Consider the following 20,906-nt stretch of genomic DNA (forward strand, 5'->3'; position numbering starts at 1 on the left):
TAAATGTACTATTTCAAAAGTATTTACGAGAAATGGGTTTTTAAATGTAATTCACACTATTCAACGTAGGTGTATAGATAGTTATTCATTCACATTTTCCTGATGAATGTTTAAATATAAAATATTTGTGAAATAAAGTTGTATCGATAAAGAAAGCATCAATTTTCCAATATTGATTAATGTATCATTAAGCGGGCAAGTTTTATTGATTACTATAATGGAAGCAAAACACGGTCATTTTAATGGTTAATACTTCAGGCGTATCTTATATGACACTCATGTACGGTAATAATATTAACTAAAACGCACAAATAAACACCAATTTCCAAACAATAATATTATTTAACAGTATGAAACGGTATGGGTTCGTATGAAAATCGTAATGTTTTCATCTATAAATGATAATGAGGACAAAATATATGTCAAAATAAAAATTACTGAAAATTCCAGGAGAAAAAACTTTTATTTTAAGTTATTGAATTATCTAACGTTGATTGTCACCTTGAGATTGCAACAATAAATATTATCTGAACTTTTACCAATTATTTCGGTAGTATGGTATTAATTTTAAAACTAACTTCATTAACCAAGTCCAGAGAATGGTATTTAATTGAGAATCTATATCAGAAGTTGCTAAATTATTTTCAGAATCAGGTCAAGAATTCATACTGGGGACTCAGATTGTCAAAGATCTACCATTTTATGTTTGGTAAAGGTATATTTAAAGGAATAATATCCATTCAGAATAATTGAATTAGCCAGAAATTAATGGGAAATTCTAAGTTGACGGCCCTGTGGGTAAAAACAACGCATACATTTCAGCTAGGCTGAGACGAGAGAGCGAATGGTGTTCTCGTCCTCCTCCTTGCCTTTAAGAAAGTCATTTTAACAAGATCATTGGAACTGGCAGGGAGAGTACATTTGATCTTCAAGTCTTTGAGGGGGTAGGCTAACTACTTGCGCGTCTTCGATGAGATGTAGGGAAATTGAGACCGGCAAGCTGAAGGAGACTTGAAAAGATTTCAATTAAGGGGATATAAGAAAGGGAACCGTAACAAGTGGAGGGAAGAGATATACTTTTGGGCATATACCATTACTTACCCTGATCTACCATAGATTTACCTTCCATTTCTTTTAAAGCAAGTTGAAAAATCAAAATTGAAATATGTGAATTTAGAAATCTTTTTATATTTCTTTAAGCTCTGCAAAAATATCGCCCTTAGAGGGCAATATGAAATGCATTTTTGATTCAGCATTTGTTAAATAATTTATTCAAACCCCCGATTTTAATTTCATAAAAAAATAAGAGCGATGTGCGCTGAAAATTTTTTTTTCAAATATTTGGAATTTGATTAAAATGGTCCTTTAGAGAAGGGAAAATATTGTTGAATTTATACTGCAATAAATTAATCACAAGGAATTCATTAATGTTGGACACCTTTCATAAATTCAATATGAAAGCAATAATCGTATCCTGACTCCTTTTTCGTTACGGTTTAAGAGCTGCAATTGTTTCTCGGGTCATTATGTCGTATAATTTATATGATTTTCTTTTTTCATCAGAGCCATCGTTTGAATTTGCATTGCGGCATTTATTCAAAATGAATTATGGCTTCTTTGTAATTCATGGATCATTGGCGTTCAACAAATCTCCTAAACCTATATCCAAAAGAAGAAAAATTAATTTTTCAGCTTCCACGATCAACTCTTTATCATTCTCTCCCTCTTCCCTTTCCTTTCCTAATTTGTACAAGCTCCTGACCTCTCTTATCATTGGAAATCGCCTCTTCAATCCATCCAAAAACGAAATGTTATCCCCTTATTTACTCCAGTCATGATATTAAATAATAGTGTTTTCTATATAGTTCGTATGGGTGGAACATTTATTTAAACACACGTCTGATGGGAAATTTTGAAAGGGATCATTTATGCAATCGGTCACGAGGGCGGAGACACTTCATGCGGAACAGAATAATTTAAGGCAGAAAGTATTTGGTGGATGGGATGATTCAAAACCCATTGCACTCATTCCGTCTCTCGATTGGGACTTAAAAAAAATCAATTCCAGCCCCTCAAAGGAGAATTCTTTTTCTCTTGATGATTACTCTAACAAAGTTCGAGTTTCAATTTCTGGCAGACCTACGATTTAATTGCGACCTTTGTACCATCCTACTCTCCAGGAACGTTTTTTTTCCGTCAGCCACTCCTTTGACAAACCGATTACTTATCCGGTGGATATATTTTGATGACCTCGGGTTAAATATTCTTCCTTTGAAATCTCCTCAAGGTCCTTTGAATATCACCATAAAAAAGTTCCCGTTTTCCAGGTTCCTGGTGATATTTTATAATTTCATCTTCCATTGAAAATATTTGAATGTGTTTACTTTCGCTCAATATTGCGCCGTGAAAAAAAATGTTTGGAGAAAATGATTTGTAAGTAATATTGGGGTAAATAAAAATCCATTTATGAGAATGAGTCAATTTATGGGCGTAAAGATCAATCGCTGAGAGGTGTTTAAATAGGAATGTATTTACTATGCTTATTAAACTAGTTTTATCTTTCATTGAAAAAATGGTTTTTTGCTATCATAACTAACCGAAGAAATTCGAGAAAATAAAATAAATAATTAAATACCACCATTCAATCAAAATTGAATAGTTTGATGCTGTATTAAAAATAATTAATTGCTATAAAATAAAAACTCGGACTTAAAAATCTTGATGAATTCTTTCCCAATTTATGTGTACACAATATCATTGAATCCAGGGCTGCTTTACTCATCCTGTAGAATGTTTGCAAAGTAACTAATGTACAGTTAAAAACTTAAATTGGGAAAAAAATTAATGATTTTGCATGTGAAGTACGTACAACCTGATGTTCTTATTCACACAGTGTATAAATTAGCAATGAAGGGCAAAAGGGTTGCATTTTAGAACGGTTATTAGAGAAATATGATATAAAATATAATTTAATTTTGCATATTTTTTAGTTATATAGTTTCAAATTTAGCATATTAAATTATTAGCTCATATATTTTTTGGGAATTGAAATTGCATTTCCGTGTGTAAGTGCACATATGAATTGAAATTAAGTCCGAAAAGCCTTTAAAGTACTAAAAAAAGTGCTATTTTAAAATATTACAAGAAGATTTTTTCTACTAATTTCTAGTTTCACTATCATATCATTATCCTTATCTATCCTTCAATCACCTCTGAAACATTCATAATATTTTAAACATGCAATTCCGTCCTTGAGCCTTCAAGTATTCCTTTTCTTGAAATTCTCTTAGACAACGGTTACCCACTGAATTGATTCAATTCACCAACTTAAATGAAAGTGATTTTATAAGCTTTCTCCTTATTATTCTCCATTATCAACTTCCTCATGTAAGTAGTTAGTGATTCAGGGTCATTCTTCAATCAGGATGACCAAATCAGTGCAATAAACATTTTCATACTAATGTGTTTTAGATGAATTAATACTCTTTCTCGGACAATCCTTCTCTCTTCCCGCCAATGTACGCTTTTTTTGAATGGCGGACAGGAGTAATCCTAGAATTATTACCAGGAAAGAACATTTCCGTTAGTATTACATGATTTAAAACATGACAAGAATTTAGTATTGAAGAATATCCTCGGGAATATGTAATTTTCTTCATTTTCTACGTTTTTGTTGAAATAATCATAATATATAATGGAAACAATAAGAAACCTAAGCATTCCATCAATCCTTTGTTAAAATCACATTTTTATGTATCAAGCAATTAGATTATGAGTATTTCTATCGATTTCAAGAACTTGATATTAATTTTGTTGGATTTTAACATAGCTTTTGTCATAAGGGAAGGATTTTGTCCAGAAGGTCTTTCTAGGAATGCTGGTGCATGACCTGAACAGAACATAAACAATAAAGACAGCATTGACTCTAGCTGGAATTATTAACAATTTTTCGAAACTATTTGCGTCGAAATTGGAGCACCAATGCCCATATTCGAAAAATTAAAGCAAATTGCATTTCTTTGATGAAGATGACTTTGAGATACTAAATATCTAGCAATCTCTTTTCAAGAATTATTATCGAAACAAGCAACATATCCCCCACTAATATTCATATATATGATAAAACAGGTGAGTATAAAAATTTTCAACAAACAAAAACCCAGAAGTAGCTAGGGGCTGAGAGAAACTGATGAAGTTACAAGATGTTTAAAATAAATAAAAAACTAAACTATGCTCATTAGGCGAATTGTTAAAAATCTGAAGAAGGTACATTTATGTATACATTCAAGGTTAAATCTCCTCCAAACATCGCCTGGAAATAAAACAAATATTCGATACACACTGCATCAATTCTCTCCTCTAGAAATGACTTTTATATTTCTATTGGTTATATCCTGAAAATCACATAATAAACGTTCCTTTATAAAATTTTTCAAGAAACAACTGACAATATTCTTGAATACTAACAATTCGCAATAGTGGATTTCATGACAGATTTTTTCTCCCGATCTAAAATAATGCAATAAAACAGGTCAAGTATACAATGGAGGTATTTTTCATTCTTTTGGTTTTTAAAATAATAAATAAAACTGAAAAATATATTAATCCTCTTAAATATTAGTAAATTTTTATTATGTGTAAAACATGAAAATTGCCATATGTAGATAAAATTTACTTATATTTTCACAGGAAGGGTAAAGTAAAATCCCATGATTTTTCCTAAGAACGCGATGTTTTTTAAAACATTTATTCAACTCTATGAATGACGTGCGTTTGCGTTTAATTACTCTACGTTTTCTTTCCAATTTTATAGCCTTTGTCTCGTAGAAGCCCTAGAACTTAGAAAGAGACAATAGTTCCTTTTTTTGGCTTGAGGATTATTTTCTAGTGAAAACGTTAAGATCAAAATCTATCAAAATTCGTCCCTCAGAATCTCTCCGCTCTCTCTCTAACAGTGCGACCCGGGCGTGGGTGTGGACGCATTCTTCCACGCCCTCTACACACGACGGCGGGGCGTCGGCGTCGGAGTGGGCCGCGGGGAGGACGGGGGGAGCGGCGTTGGCGATGTCAGGTCCGGCGGCAACTACAACAAAAGCAGCGGCGGGAGGATGGTGTCCCTCCTGGGCACGGCCTGCTCCGAGGTCACCGAGAGCCTCGCTAAGGTCGCCCCCTACTGGAACATCCTGCAGGTAAGCGATATGTGATTGATAAAGTTTGAGATACGGTGGTGGGCCGACAGTGCACACATGGTACTGTGGCTGATATGACTTAAGCTTTCAAAGCCGAGGGGAAAGGTCCGAAAATTCAGAGCTTGTTGGTTCGTTCAATTGTAAATGGATCCCTGTTTTGTCACTGCCTGGAGAGCTTATTCTGTTCGATACTCCGTTCACACACTTTCCCCCTCTCTGATCCCACAATTCTACAGCTTCCATTTTGCCAACCGATTTCAAATATAAAAAATTTCTGTTGGCTGTCAGTCAGTCACAATAGATCTTAGTATTACTCATAATAAAACAAGATGTAGTGCAGCATACATTTCCATTTGGAATGTATCTGTTGGAGGAAAATAATTTAATTTCCAAAAGGATTAATAGCAATTATTTTTAAATCAAACGATTACTGAATTTTTAAATATTATTTATTCATATGTAATTTATTAAATCATACATGAATGCGTCTAATCCTATTTCTATATATTTAAATTTAAACTTTGCTGGGTAAGATCTAATACGTGCATTTGTGAATAACTGCTGCATGAGCCTATGATTTTAGCATGGAGTTTAAAATGTAGGCAGATATATTTTAAACTTTCGTCAAACGCGTTTCATGCTCTTAATTCCTAAAAATTGTGTGCCTAGCATTTTCCCCTCTATTACAGTCTTCAACATCCCACTTCCAATCAGTACCCCCTTCATGAATTTTACCTGCATTGATAGGATTTCTCCCAATAAACCCCCCTCTTCGCCTACCATACCAAGTACATCCTCATCTGTTTTCTTCTCGGTCCATTTCACCTTCTCCATTCTTCTCCACACCCACATTACAAAAGCATCCAATCTACGTCCATCCTCCAGATTAAATGACCACGTTTCCACGCCGTACATAGCTACGCTTCATATAAAGATTTTTAGAGTTATTTTATAATATCCTTACTTAACGTCCCTGTCATCAAGTCCCTCCTCCTTGTGAAAGCCTCTTTTCTTAGCGCAATTCTTCTCCTTACGTCCCTACTACTTAGACCGTGTTGGTCCAAAACACTTCCGAGATACGTGAGCTTTTCTATCTGCTCTAGTTTCTGCCCTCCTATTTTAATGTTTAGCTAAGCCTTTTCCTGAATAGGAAATCGCATAACCTTTGTTTTATTAATATCGATTCTCATCCCATACTTGTCGCACTTAATTTCCAATTCACTAAGCAATGCTTGCAGCCCCTTGGCTGACTGAAAAACTAAAGCTTGGTCATCAGCAAACCTAACTGATTTTACGAATTCCCCACCCACTTTCATTCCTACCTCCAGTTCTTTCCACACCTCTTTAATCATTTCCTCTGCATACAGGTTGAACAGCAACGGTGATAAAGGGCAACCCTGCCTTACACCTCTTCCTAACACTGCCCAACCGTACTCCCCGTTCCCCACCCGCACCTGAGCAGTCTGAGACATGTACAGGTTGCGGATTAGCCTCCTTTCCCTCCAATCTATTCCTATTTTCTGCAATATACTCATTAGTTTTTCCAATTCATTAGCTTTTTCGAAATCTACGAAACAGGCAAATACCTCCTGGTTGTGTTCTATATTCCTCTCGATTAATAATCTCATTACTGCAATGGCATCACACGTACCTCTCCCCTTCCTAAATCCAAGCTGATCATTCCCTAAATAATCATTTACCCTACTCTCTATCGATTTTTCGATAATGCTGAGAACAAATGTAGCAGTGTGGGATTTCAAAATTATTGTTCTGTAGTCCTTACATGATATAGCCTTTACCTTTTTCGGAATAGGAACCAACACTGATCTCATGAAGTCTTCCGGCCAGATTCCTTCCTCATAGATATTATAAATCAGCCCATATAGCCTCTTACTCCCACATTTTCCTAAACATTTCAATAGTTCCGTAGGAATGATATCCACCTCCATTGCCTAATTTAGTTTCATATCCCTTAATGCCCTTTTTATCTCATCATCGAGTATGTCTGGACCTAAGCTATCTTCATCTACGTCATGTTACTTGTCTATGTCTAAACTTGTTGGTCTAAGTCCTTTACCATACAGTTCTTCTAAATATTCCTTCCATCTTGGATATTTTCTATGTCAACTTTTATCTTACCCCACTTATCTCTAACTGCCAGCACAGTTCTTCCCTTCTTACTTCCTGATAGTGATTTAACCATGCTGTATAGCGCATCAAATTCCCCCTTCCTCTGCAAGCTCTCCATATCCTCGCACTTTCACCATGTTTTTTTTGCTTTACAGGTATTTCTTACCCGCCTCACTTTATTATTTAACTCTTTGTACTTAATTTTGCCCAACTGTGTTTTTACATGCTTCCATTTTCTTCTCTCATCCAACTTTGTAATCATTTCACCCGTGAGCCATGCTTTCCTTGTGCTTTTCCCGTTAACGGTTCCTGTAGTATCTTTTGCGGCTTTCGATAACCCTTTCTTGATATATTCCCATTTTTCTTCAATAGTACACAGCTCTTGACGGTCCTCTATGATATGCTCTACAGCTTGCTGGTACTCCTTCCTTATCAATCCATTTAATCTTTTTACATTCCATTTCCTAAGCCGCCGCCCCTGCCTTATCATTCTGAAACGGACGCTACATTTCATAATAAGTAAATTGAGAGTTAGATTCTGCATCCACTCCCGGGAAGCTGCCCGAATGCGTCGCACTGTTTCTAAACCTGTGCCTAACAAAAATATTTATCTAACTAATATATTTCTGAGTCACATGGCATTTTACATGTATACCTGCGCCTTTTTTGGTGTCTAAACCAAGTGTTGGTGATGATTAACTCCTGTCTCTTGCAGAACTCAATTGCTTCCTCCCCTGTATGTATCTACAAAAAAGTATTTCATTTCTTCCTCCCACCGTTGTAAGCTTCCCATCCAGCTCCCCGAAGAACAAACCTATGTGAATGTGCTGCTCCGCATCCCATCCACCCGTTCCCAAGCCCTGGAATTACTCAACCACTCACACCGCTTCATTCTCAAAAAGCATGCGATCTCCGCCCAGTCCTGAAACCCTCGTACATTAACTCCATCGTGACATATCGTGCTTCCACAAACACCCGCGGAAACATTTGTTTACTCATTTTTGGTTTGATTCGTTAGTAGTAGGACGTTTTAGTCTTCGAGGTGCTTCCCCAAGCCAATCGAGAACCCGATCCTTGGACTGCACTCATTACCCCGTGTTTTGCCACCCTTGGGCTACGAAAAAAATTAATTGCACTCCCCAAAATGTGAGGGTTGACTGTTAAATTATTGATAATACTAACATAAGGAATAAATCTCTTATTTCGGAAATTTTTCTTGGTATTTCCTAAAGTTCCGTGTATATCAAAATGCATATTGTTATATATATATATATATATATATATAGTATATACATATATATATATATATATATATATATATATATATATATATATACTCAACTGCTGCTGGATTCCGCCTTCCCCACCTCTCCTGTGGTCGTCCTTTGTGTGTGTTCCTATCCCTTTTCGTTATAACTGTTTCTATATAAATGAGTATTTGTTCGCCGTTTGGCGGGATTTCGTGTTTGAATATGGATATACATATATATACTCATTTATATAGAAACAGATATAAGGAAAAGGGATAGGAACACACACAAAGGACGAACACAGGAGAGGTGGGGAAGGCGGAATTCAGCAGATAACGAATGTCAAAATATTTCCCTGTCCGGGATATATATATATATATATATATATATATTACTCGAAATGCATCAGAGAACCATTTATAAACTGGAATTTGCATGCGCTCAATCTGCTAAATAAATTTTCCAATCTACTAAGAAGTTAGATAAGTGGACATTGGTATTATCAACTTAAAAATTACAAATTACATTATGAAGTACTAATTCCTAAGAAAAATAATTCTGTGAAAATTGGATGTGGTTTTTGGTTTAATATTTACGGAATGCTGGAAATAGATACCAAGTGATCTCCGAAAAATTTAACTCCAGCCTTAAAATACGAGTATACTAACTTATACTGGGGCGGGAATCTTTTTCGCGCGAATCCGCCCGCAGAACCCTCATTTATGTGAGGGCTGGTTAAGATCTCTTAAAGCTGAAGCTAGAAAACGGATTTATGCATCTGAGAATGCCTAAACGAGTAAGCAAACAAAGGAAGCCAACTCGTCAGGGGACTCAAGTCACATCACCACTCAACCCAGCCGGCGGTATCATGTTCCAACTCGTGGGGCTAATCAAATGCAGTACACAGGATTCGCTAAGCACCAAACTTGGGACTTCGAGTTTGCCAGGAGTGCTATATTTTTTAAGAAGCACAGTCATTTCATAAATTATCGCTACAAGCTACAGAAGTGTTTCACACAGGCCGGCGCTGTAAAGACGAATTATGTTGGCCATCTCTGTGCGTGGCTGTGAGAGTTTTCAAAAACGCTTCGCAAAATTTTTTATGGCCTCTCCTTAACCGACATCTCCGTCAAAAGTGAAAACCTAATATGACTAATCTAATTTGCACTTTTCAAGATACTGAAGATTGTATTAAGCTACCAATGAGATGCATGATAATTGGAAAATCTCCTTGACTTTCGTGTTTGAAATTATTTCTCTGCTTATATTGAGAATTGATAGAGGTCTTTGCACAATGTTTGTAGCCTAGAATCTTCATGGTTTAGTGGCAATCACCTGTTTTGAGTACTCAATGACAATTTTGAAATCAGATTTATTTTTATATGATGACATGGTCGGGCCATTACCTAATAACTTTTATTGATGATAAATCCGATAGTCAATATAGTGCATTTTACGAGCACAATTGACCAAATGATTTCGAAGCTCTCTTTGTAAAAACCGCTTTATTGCCTGTCAAATTTTTCATCCGTAAATGTTAATATTATTGAAATGCATTGGATTGTCGATCCTTTTCTTTTGTCAAAGTTTCATCATATTCTTCCTCTTTGAAATATCTTACCCTTCCAATATTTTCCCGTATACCCCTTGAATACATTTATCATCATTTTTCGACATGTCATTCGCTTATTCCTTTCGACACATCCATTTGCTCGGCGCACTTTCTCACTTTCAGTCCTTTCCGACACTATTTTCCTCATCATGTTCGTTTCGGTACACGACCATTGATACCACTGGTGTCTTAACTTATATTAATCACTAACGAATTCTTCTTATAAGCTTTCGTATATAGGTATCATTTGCCGTTAACGGCCTCTATTTAAAGATTATCATACATATTCACAATTATCAGGAGTGACTTGCCATCACTCTCAATTCTAACATTCCTAACATATTCTTTCGGAACCAAGGTGGTACGCATTAAATAATCTGTAAAGAGTATTGCATTTTCATTGTACTAAGCTAAAACGTTGAACTTACATTCCATTTAACTGAAATTATTGAATTTAAAAATTTTTTTCGGGTTGAAACAAACTTTTTTGAGTCGTACCAACCCTTTTGATCTTTTCAATTACTGTTTACTTTCCCAATTCCCCTTGGTTTTCAATAACAGGTCCTCGGATATAGAAATTTACGTTCACTCATGATTTATACAGAATTTAATGAATTTTTGAAATTAAATTCATTAAAACTCCTGTGTTACAAAGTCTGCTCTTAAGGTCAATTTGTCAGCTCTTCCAATGCTAAAAGTGAAATAAATTATGTAATGCGCCCTGAGAATTAATGAATATGTACGAGATTGGAGGGAAATATAGCCAGCGGTCGTCACATTTTATACTCCGGTCAATATTTATAAGCAAGCGAGCAGTTTTGATTGGTTAATAGTGCCATTAATAATTCTACTCCCTTAGGAGATGGTAGTTTTTATTTTCCACTCGAGAAACAGTAAATTGAAGGAAAACAGTCGTCCAACAGACATGGTTAATTTTCCATTTTATATCACCCAATGTTTTATTATGAATTTATGCTAAACATTTTTAATGGGGGTGAACTTATTTGAAACGGCAGAATTATACTTCAAATCTTTGCGAGCAATTCACTCGGATTCCACACAAACATGAACCCATAGGGGTTTATGCTACGATTTGAAGAAAACTTCATGATATTGATTGCTAAATGTTTTGTAGTTATCACTCTTCCCTTTCCTAGCGAAGAATGGATTACTTAAAAAATAAATAACATATGAAATCCTGAACTTATATGACATTTGTGACATATAAAATAATACTTCTACATTGAAAACTTTCACTAGTCTTTCAAGTATCCAGTGTCTAAAGAGAATAATTACGGCCAGAAAAGTAAAAATGGATTTTATGGTATTATATTATTTTGGCTTCATACTGTGCAATATTTTATATCGCAACAGATTTGCCCTTAGTTATTCTTTATTAATTACATCGAATACATGCGGTGAGAGATGTGAACCGATGGCTTTAGGGTTCTTTTGCCGACAGTTTATTAACCCCACTGCTATAGCGGTTCGTAATCTTATATTATTATTATTAAAAATACACATGTGCTAATAGACATTGTCAGGTGGCACACAAGTCCCAAATAATTGCAAAAGATAGTACATAAAACCAGACTTCAAAATACAAATCTCTTTAACAAAACAAGTGAATCCCCATCCCATTTACGCCATTAATCAGCAAGAAAAAAAAGATAAATTAAAAATAAAATGAAGCTATTACATATAATACATTAAACCACACATCAATTAAATTATTACATATATGCCTTACATCTATTCTTAAAAGTATACACTGTGTTAGGAAAGGGCTCGAATATTTTTGCAGGTAAGGTGTTCCACTCAACAATTGTTCTATTTAGAAAAGAAAATTTTTTTTTATGTGTTCTCTGTGCCCGGCATTTTACCTTAAATTTGTGATCATTTCTGCCTATAAAATTTGGGTTCCCCGCCTCTTTCCTAAGATTTGCCCAAGCTTTCTCCCCCTTCAGAATTCGGAACATTCCACAAAGTCTGCTTACTTTCCTTCTAGTTTCTAGAGGTTCCCAGCCCAGCGTTTCTAGCATGTCAGACACACTCTCCATCCTCCTATGCTTCCCCAGAACATATCGGGCAGCCTTTCTTTGCACCTTTTCCAGTTTTTTAATATGACCTTCTTCATGAGGGTCCCATACAAGAGAAGCGTACTCTAAAATTGGTCTTACTAGGGTCTGATAAGCCTTCTCCTTGGTTGCTCTAACGCTCCCTTTGAGGTTTCTCATTACCCAATGAAGAGTTTTGAAAGCTTTCTTATAGATGTACTCCACATTTAGCCCCCACCCTAAGTCCTTAGTTAAATATACACCTAAGTATTCGACAGTATCACTTCTAGGAATGACATTTTCTGAGAATTTATATTCCCTATTGTTTCCATTTACCTTATTGCTAGAAAAGATGGATTTGCATTTGCTAATATTAATATCCATCCCATTTTTTGTCACCCAATCTGCCATTTTATTAATGTCCCTTTGAAGTTTGTCACGGTCTCTGTCATTTTCGACTTTCCTGTAGATAATACAGTCGTCTGCAAAGAGTCTAATCTGAGAATTAATATTTATTGGGAGATCATTTATATATATTAAAAACAAGAGCGGGCCAAGTACGCTTCCTTGTAGGACTCCCGATGTTACCCTTGCTTTTTCAGCAAGTTTTTATATGTATCGTTAAGATTTCTGCTGAATTTACAAATTGTCAAATACGCATGAAACTTTTGAATTTCCTGTAGAATCAAAGATCATGTTGGATTTAGAGAAAGGGCAAATCGAAATGAGACACAAAAGATGAATGCAGAACATTTTCATTGGCAATTTGAAGTTCAAGGCTATGATAGAGAGGAGAACGATAGGCACGTGAGTTAGAGGAATGAAACAGTTATTTTAGACATAATGAATGGAGAATATATGCAAAACTGAAGAACAGTAAGACAAGGATGTCCACTTTTACGATGTCTATTTAACTTATATATTTAAGAACCTATAGATATGATGAATCAGAAAGATATTGAGAAAGATAAATGGGATAAAGATACAATGCATTAGATTTGCAGATGATATTGTGACTCTGGCAGAATCAGCCAATGATATGAATAGAATTCTCAAAACCCTGGCCATAGTTTTAAATAAATGGAAACTGGAAATAAATGTGAAGAAAACCTAAGACACGAGGGTTGATATTTATATGTTGAGCCTTGACAACACTAGGTATTTAAGGCGCCATCTGATGTTTTCATCTGAAAGTTTGACCCTATAACGCTAACTTTCTCCAGAACATTTACGCGTTTGATCATAATTTGTATTGTTTACAATGACTCAAAATTTTTTCTCAGCGAAAAAATGGAGTTAAATCGTGAATACTTTCGAGCAAAGATTTTTTAGGACTCTCGACGTGGATTATCAAAACAGGAGTGCATCGATCAGCTAACTTCCACTTTTGGCGATGAACCCCCATCCTTTGCTACTGTGAAACGCTGGTATAACGAATTCCATCATGGCCACCGTTCACTCAGTGGCGAAAATCGTGAAGGCCGTCCAAAATCAGTTTTTGTGCTAGAAAACACTCATGCTGTGCAAGACCTAGTCAAGGAAAATCGTCATGTGACTTATTGTGAGATTAAGGTATCTTTGAGAATTAGTATGGCAAGCATAAATTAGATATTACAGGAACATTTAGCTGTGAAAAAAATCGGTCCACGTTGGATCCCGCATGATTTGACAAAAGCTCTAAAAGTTGCCCATGTCAATTGGTGTAAAGAAATGCTCAACCAATTAAATTTCGGTGCATTTAAAGCTGTGTACAACATCCAAACCGGTGACGAATCTTGAATCCATGCTTATTCACCGGAAACAAAACAACAATACGCCGTACGGGTCTTCCAAGGCAAGCCAATTCTGACAAAAAAAAATGATTCGTGCAGGAAGCAAATCGAAGCAAATGATGGCCTGTTTCTTCGGAATAACTGAACATGTGGCAACCTTACCGTTAGAGCAACGTATAACCGTGAATTCTGAATGGTACGCGAGTATTTATTTGCCAGAATTGCTCGGTGAAATAAGGAAAAAGAAGTGGCAACGAATGATCATTCTCCATTATGAAAATGCAAGCTCTCACAAGTAGGCTGAAACAACCACCTATTTGACTGCCCAAAATGCCAAATTGATGGGTAATCCTCCGTACATCCTGATTTAGCACCAAATGACTCAATTTTATTCCCGTTAATCAAGAAAATATTTCGTGGCCAACTTTTTTCAGCGACCGAAGAAGCCTTTGATTCATTCAAAAACCATGTTTTGGAGGTACCTCAATCGGAGTGGAAAAAATTTTACGAAAATGTGTTTGGGCGCTGCAAAAGTGTATTGATTATCATGGAGGATATTTCGAAAAACAATAAAGCTATATTCAACAATAAATTACCGTCGTTGAATTATTAGGCTGAACATTAAAAAGCAACCCTCGTATAATAGTTTCTAGAAACAGGGCAGAACCATCTGTAAATTTAATAATAGGTGAATGAACCTTGGGAATATAATTAGAAGAGACAACAGATGTATTTCGACAGTGAAAAGAAGGATAGTCTTAGTAAAGAAGGCATATGAAAATAAAAAGAATCTTTTTGGAAACAAAAACATGAAATTCAAAATTAGAAAATCATTTGCAAAAACGATTTTTTTGGAGTATTTTATTATATGGATGCGAAACTTGGACATTTGGAAAGAGGGAAAGTACAAGAAGGTATATAAAGTACTATGGTAGTAACAACCTACAATGAACTGAAAAGAACGGAAATGGAGATAGAGCAATAGCTGAAACGACAAGGCTCCGCCTTTAGAGGAAGATGATCATGATGAAGACCAGTTTTATGAAATAATACCCACCGAATGATAATTGGTTTCTCATTTTTTACCTTTAACGCCTTCCCCATAAGTCTATGCCCCTCCAACTTACGCTTCCTATCCGCAGTGAAGACTCGTGCACGGTTTTGGAAACCCGACTCACGCGTCGACGTAACCCCGCGTCGGAGAGTTGTTAGCAAGTTTGAGGATCGAAGGGGAGGTAGGCGAATGGAAGGAGAAGGTGAGGACCTGGGACGAAAGAGAAGGGTTTCGTGCATCTTTCGTGTGAGAGTCATGGCGCGTCGAGGGGCGGGGGATGCCGGAGTCCGCGGTGAATGGAGGTTCAGTGAGTTGGTTAGGAGCGGCGTGGTCTGAATTCGGATGATCCATCGACTCGCCTTCAGTCACCCCGGAGGCGGTGGCGTCTCGGGTGATTCTCCATTAAGTCCAGTCCATTCGGTTCCCACATTTGCGTCCCATCCCTCCAATCCGCACGCACGGGTGGTGTGTAGGTCAATGCGTGTCGGTGGTCTCTAGCCAATGCCACAGCGCTGCGATCAAATGGGAATGCCCCGGGAATGAGTGATAGAATGGAGCGCGAAAGGGTCAATTTATGCCGTCCGGAGCTCTGCGCTGTGATTTTCCCTAGGTTGACTTCCTCAAATATTGGATGTGGTGCGACGTTGTAAAGGGTCCTGCCGCAGGTCAAAATGGGCTACCTAATTGAACTCTCTGTTATACGGGACCCAAGGCCGTCCCGAAAGCGTTTTAGTTGCCATTCTAGAATTGTCCGTTGTCAGGCAAATAGGTGTCTGGGAGCATAAAACACGGTTTGCAATAAATGTGATGCTATCAAACATACGTGGTGTGGTCCGAATATGAACCCATTCAATCTATTTAACGCGGGCTATTATTCATGGGTTTGCGCAACATTACTTTTTGATTGATCAAGATTTTACAAATGTGTAATTCTTGACGCTTAGTACTGAGAATAAAATTGTGTATAGAGATCGCGGTATATCAGGAAATACAGATTTGATGGGTGAGAAAACGACATTTAAGCTTTATTTGTCTGAAAAGGTCATAATTAAAATTTTATCAAAGTTGATTTCAGTTAAGTTTGAGTATCATAAGAGAATAGATTATGAAAATTTTTAGAATAAAAAAAAATAGCGTCACCCTTTCTCAAGTGAATGATTAAAAATTCTAAAATCCAACCGCAGACTCAGCTATCACAAAGGTGAACTCTGTTCGATTCGCTATTTTAATGAATACATAAATTTAGCAATTACTTTAAGAAGTCCCTTGTACCAATTTATCTGAAAAATGATATATTTTTCTTTTACCAAATTTATTATTGGATGCGGCTTTGCTACATGGAGCACCTCTAATAAATTACATTTTGAAGAAACAAAGAAAATTTAAGATATTGAATTTTAAAACAAGTATAAAAGAGTATTGACAAAAATTATTATTGAAACACTTGTGTCTAATTATGCATGCATAACTGAATACATGCAGGTAAATATTCTGGTGTATTTTTTTGTATATCACAGAATGCTCTTCTAATATTTAATTTCTAAAAGAGTAGATTTGTACATTTTTAGTACACAAACATTAAGCAAATGGATTGTGATTTTCAATCAATACGAAGTTAAAAAACTTATTTGTGATCGCTTGAGATACTTAATGTCCATATGAGATATACTTTTTAAAAGATTTAGGATTTATAATCTAGATGATATAATAATTGTGCTGATGATGACGTGTAACTAGTATTTTTATTGAAGGATCATGATATACTGTGATGATATCGGTAAAAAAGACTTCAAGAAAATTTTAAAAGTTTAATTAGAAATTTCAAATTACACTGTCAGTCAATTTTATGAAATTTTTAATTAAGCACAATGTTTGAAATAGAACAAAAGTTATCATGACTTTTTCGTTCAACGCTGGCAAATATTTTGGGCTCTTCTGAGTTCAAATATTCATCTCATCCATTAATTGCTCCAATAATGACACTTTTAAGAGAAAATTTATTATTTGGTCAGCCCCTCCGCCACTACAAGCAATGCTAAATAATGGCTCTGCCCCTCGACAGAGCAAACTGATTTCCTCAGATTTCCAATTGGATTCGCTCCTCTTCAACCGATTCCATCACGCCACCATGGTTTCCTTCCTCTGGTCGAGTACTTATCAAATAACACAAGACTTAATGAGTCGGGTTTTGCGATTGCAAATTCTTGGCTGAAAGGTTCGTTAAAGTTATATCAATATTTTCCTGAACATAATGTAAAAGGTGGACCGTAAGTAAAAAGAAGATATCATCTTTTTCCGTGAATATTAAGCAAATATTACCTCCATGCAGAAAAAATATACTGATGTAATTTTTGTAGGTAAAATATATTATCTATGGCTAATAAAAGACCATCTCATTTGATCACTCTAAATACTTAAATAGTCGTCTAGCGAGCACGTGTGCAATTATATATTTATTTCTCCATTATTATTGTGCATTCGGTGATGATTTGGTGAAAAGTAAAAAAAATTTAAAAAAATTATTGCGCAGAAATAATAATATTAATTTAGTTTAATCGTTTGAATATTTTATGCTAATCATTGAGTTTACTTTTAATGAATTTGGAAATTAGGAATGGCTGACTTAACTATGATGATATCTGATGTAAAATTGAGCAACCTAAACGGAAGTTACTGATTGCATTCTAAATAAATGGGTTGTAATGATATGTTCGCACATTGTCTTAGTCTAATTTGAGCAGCATCAGACTAAAGTAGAGCGCGAAGTAATCCGAGTCGAAAAGAGTCTCTTTCGCTGTGAGTAACTAATATTCCGCAATGGGGATGGAGAAGAGCTTGGATCGGAGGGACGGAGTGGTTGGTTGGTCGTATGCAATTATAATTCAAGTTAAGGAAGCCATTTAGCAGAAGGATGGGAGGAGGGAGGGAAGGTAGGCTGAGGAGAGAAAATACACGTCCACGTAAAAGCAACAAGTTGCGAAAGGCTCCGGCAGAAAAGGAGAGTAAAAGAGAGGGAAAAAGGGCCATTCAGTGCTTAGAACTTATGCTGGACATCCCGTGAGGCGGATCGCCAACACCGTGATGTCCATCTAGTTTTAATGAAGTCCATCGTAATATTTAAATTGAAAAAGAAAATTTTTTTTCACGGGCGTTAATGCAAACAAATACGACATTGCAGGTGTAGAACACATTTTTTTATCATAGTTTCAGCTTCACTCTTTTAATCCGCACGTGTAAAGCAATTGTCAAGACAACTGGTCCCCAAGGTTCAGATTTAGGCTGAGAACTAAAAGTGAGTTAAAGTAGGTGAGAGACTCATTGGTCACCACATTTGTTATCTACGTGGTGATAATTTTCTGCAAACATAATAATTTCCCTTTCGTTTGTTTTCGTCTCGCTTAAAATCTGCCCACCATATGCAAATAAATGTAAGAAAATTCAGCTGGTCTTATAAACGAAATAAGTCGATTTTACATCATACATGTACTTTAACTATGATTCGGGCTTTTATTCACATTTTAGAAGTACGAAGTAGGAAACATTTCGCTAATATTCGTGTTTTTCGAAATATGCATTCTGTTTACTCGGAATGAGATACTCCAAAAGAATAGGTTTTTCCCTTGGATTCTATGAAATACTTCCTTAAATTATATGAACTCGTCTTTCCTGGGCAATTGTTTGTTTTATTTTATCCAATTTCTTTATAGTGCATTCAACTACTATCATACAATCCCCTCCTTTCTATAATTTACCATTTAATTAAGTATACCTTAGAATTCGTAAAGAGAGTTCTCTTAACATTAACATTGACAGAACTTTCAAACATTCCCATCTTTCTCATGTTAAAACTTATTTATTTATGATATATTTCGTAAGGGACTATTTTTTCATACCATATCCTTACATATAGATGAAGTTGTACTAGAAAAACAATTATTTCCCAAGTCGGTAATTTTACAGATTTCAGTCAACTGTGAAAATAATAAGTTAATTTTTTTACTGCGTACACTTTAGGCAGAATAATATGCTTCATTTTATACCAAAACATCATGCTATATCTTTACAAATAATCACCATTTTATAACTACCCAGGAATAATAGGTATTTTTTTATATTTTATTGGGCCTTGAAGTCAAAAAGTATTTTAGTTTGCTGATTTAGAACTCATATACACGTAAGTATATGAATTCGAAAGTATGTATCTATATAATATAATTATTATTTGTCTTTATATCATATACAGGTGTATATATATATATATATATATATATATATATATATATATATATATATATATATATATATATATATATATATATACAGGGTTCGTCCGGAAAATAAGTGTGCTGAGCTCAGGAAAAAAAAAATTTATTACACTTTTAAATATCTTAAGCTAATATTCCTCAAAATAGGACCCTTGTGAGTCGATACACTTGTTCCAGCGGCGTTCCCATTCCTGGATCGCTCCCGCGAAGGCATCATCGGGAACCTCTCGGAGACTCGTCGTCGACCTCTTCTCTGCCCTCCACGATCATCTTGTGCCACCGAAAGATCATGTTTCTGGACATGGCTGACTCCCCGTAAGCCTCGTTAATCATACCGACAGTTTCGGTAGACGATTTCCCAAGCTTTACCGCAAATTTGATGGAATAACGCTGCTCCAAAAACTTCGGCATCGCGTTCCGTGACGTGGGTCGAGCGTGGAGGTTCGCGTTAACAGAGCTCCTCACTACACCACAGCTCAGAGCCGACTGCCTTTTTCAGCGTCGCTTGCCAATATACCCCCCTCCAATCGCCGTCAGAGCGGTGCTGGGCGCGCCTGGAGCGGCGCGCCCAGCCCAGGAGTCAGTACACTTATTTTCCGGACGAACCCTGTATATATATATATAATTTTATAATATTAAAATATCACATTATATATAGATACATGGGTCGCGGTAGTCCAGTGGGTAGAGCGTTGGACTGCTGACCGGAGGGTCCCGGGTTCGATTCCCGGGCACTCTGGGCACCTGCAGCTGCACCCAAGCTGAAGTGATTTTTCGGGTTCCAGGTCTTCCTGGGAAACCATAACCGGCACAGGGAAAGGAACTGGCCCCCCTACCCTGATGTGTGAATTTTCACACGCCGAATAGGGCTTAGTACTGGGTGATCTCTACCATCACCTACTTAACCGACCTTCGGTTTGTTTGCTGTGTTTATGGTTTTTTATATAGATAGATAATATTATTATAGTATATAATTAGTAGCAATATTTATGTTTTGGATGGCCTCAATATAGGAAGCTGGAAAGAGTCTATAGCGTGCACCATTATAAGTTTTGTTTTGGTAATCGCTTGATCAGACTTATATGATGGGAAGGGTCTTCCCAAAGTTGCTCCTTTTGACATACGCTACTAACTAATGCCATTTTCTTAACGTCATCGAATCTTTAAGAAATAAAATAAGGGTCTTACACCCGTTTTAAAATTTATGAGCCATATTATTTCCTCAAATGTGCCCCTGAAATTATAACTTTTAAATAATATTTTGCTGGAAATTTAGCGGTAGTTGTTGGGAGTGACGACCGACAGCTAGTGTCAGTAGCTCCATTAGGGGAAGGTAGGTTATTTGATATATGTTTAAAGTTTTTCCAAATAACGGAGGAAGTGTGGAAAGAAACCCGTCGTCGTTTTGAGCCTACTTGTAACGATAGGCGCCAAATCTACGTCAATTCAGCGTACCATCCTATGGACGGCGTAATCAATTAGTATTCTCCACATAACACCCCAAGTGGGGATCGGAATGCCACTAATAAAGCTGCCACTGTAGGGATTCGTACCCCGGAATTGTAGGCTGGCTACTA

The 20,906-nt window shown here is 36.2% G+C and overlaps 1 protein-coding gene across 1 annotated transcript in view; it reads left to right on the top strand.

Annotated features, from left to right (window-relative positions):
* The window catches only part of GABA-B-R3 (gamma-aminobutyric acid type B receptor subunit 3), a 653,270-nt gene that overhangs the window by 421,959 nt on the left and 210,405 nt on the right, over positions 1-20,906 (top strand). Inside the window, exons 5-6 of the mRNA XM_071598960.1 lie at positions 4,956-5,008; positions 5,099-5,189. Coding sequence (XP_071455061.1) covers positions 4,956-5,008; positions 5,099-5,189 — 144 coding nt within the window. The remainder of the gene's footprint in view (positions 1-4,955; positions 5,009-5,098; positions 5,190-20,906) is intronic.

Source organism: Hetaerina americana, unplaced genomic scaffold, assembly GCF_022747635.1.
Source record: "Hetaerina americana unplaced genomic scaffold, ioHetAmer1.1.p SCAF_10, whole genome shotgun sequence".
NCBI classification, from domain to species: Eukaryota; Metazoa; Arthropoda; class Insecta; order Odonata; family Calopterygidae; genus Hetaerina; species Hetaerina americana.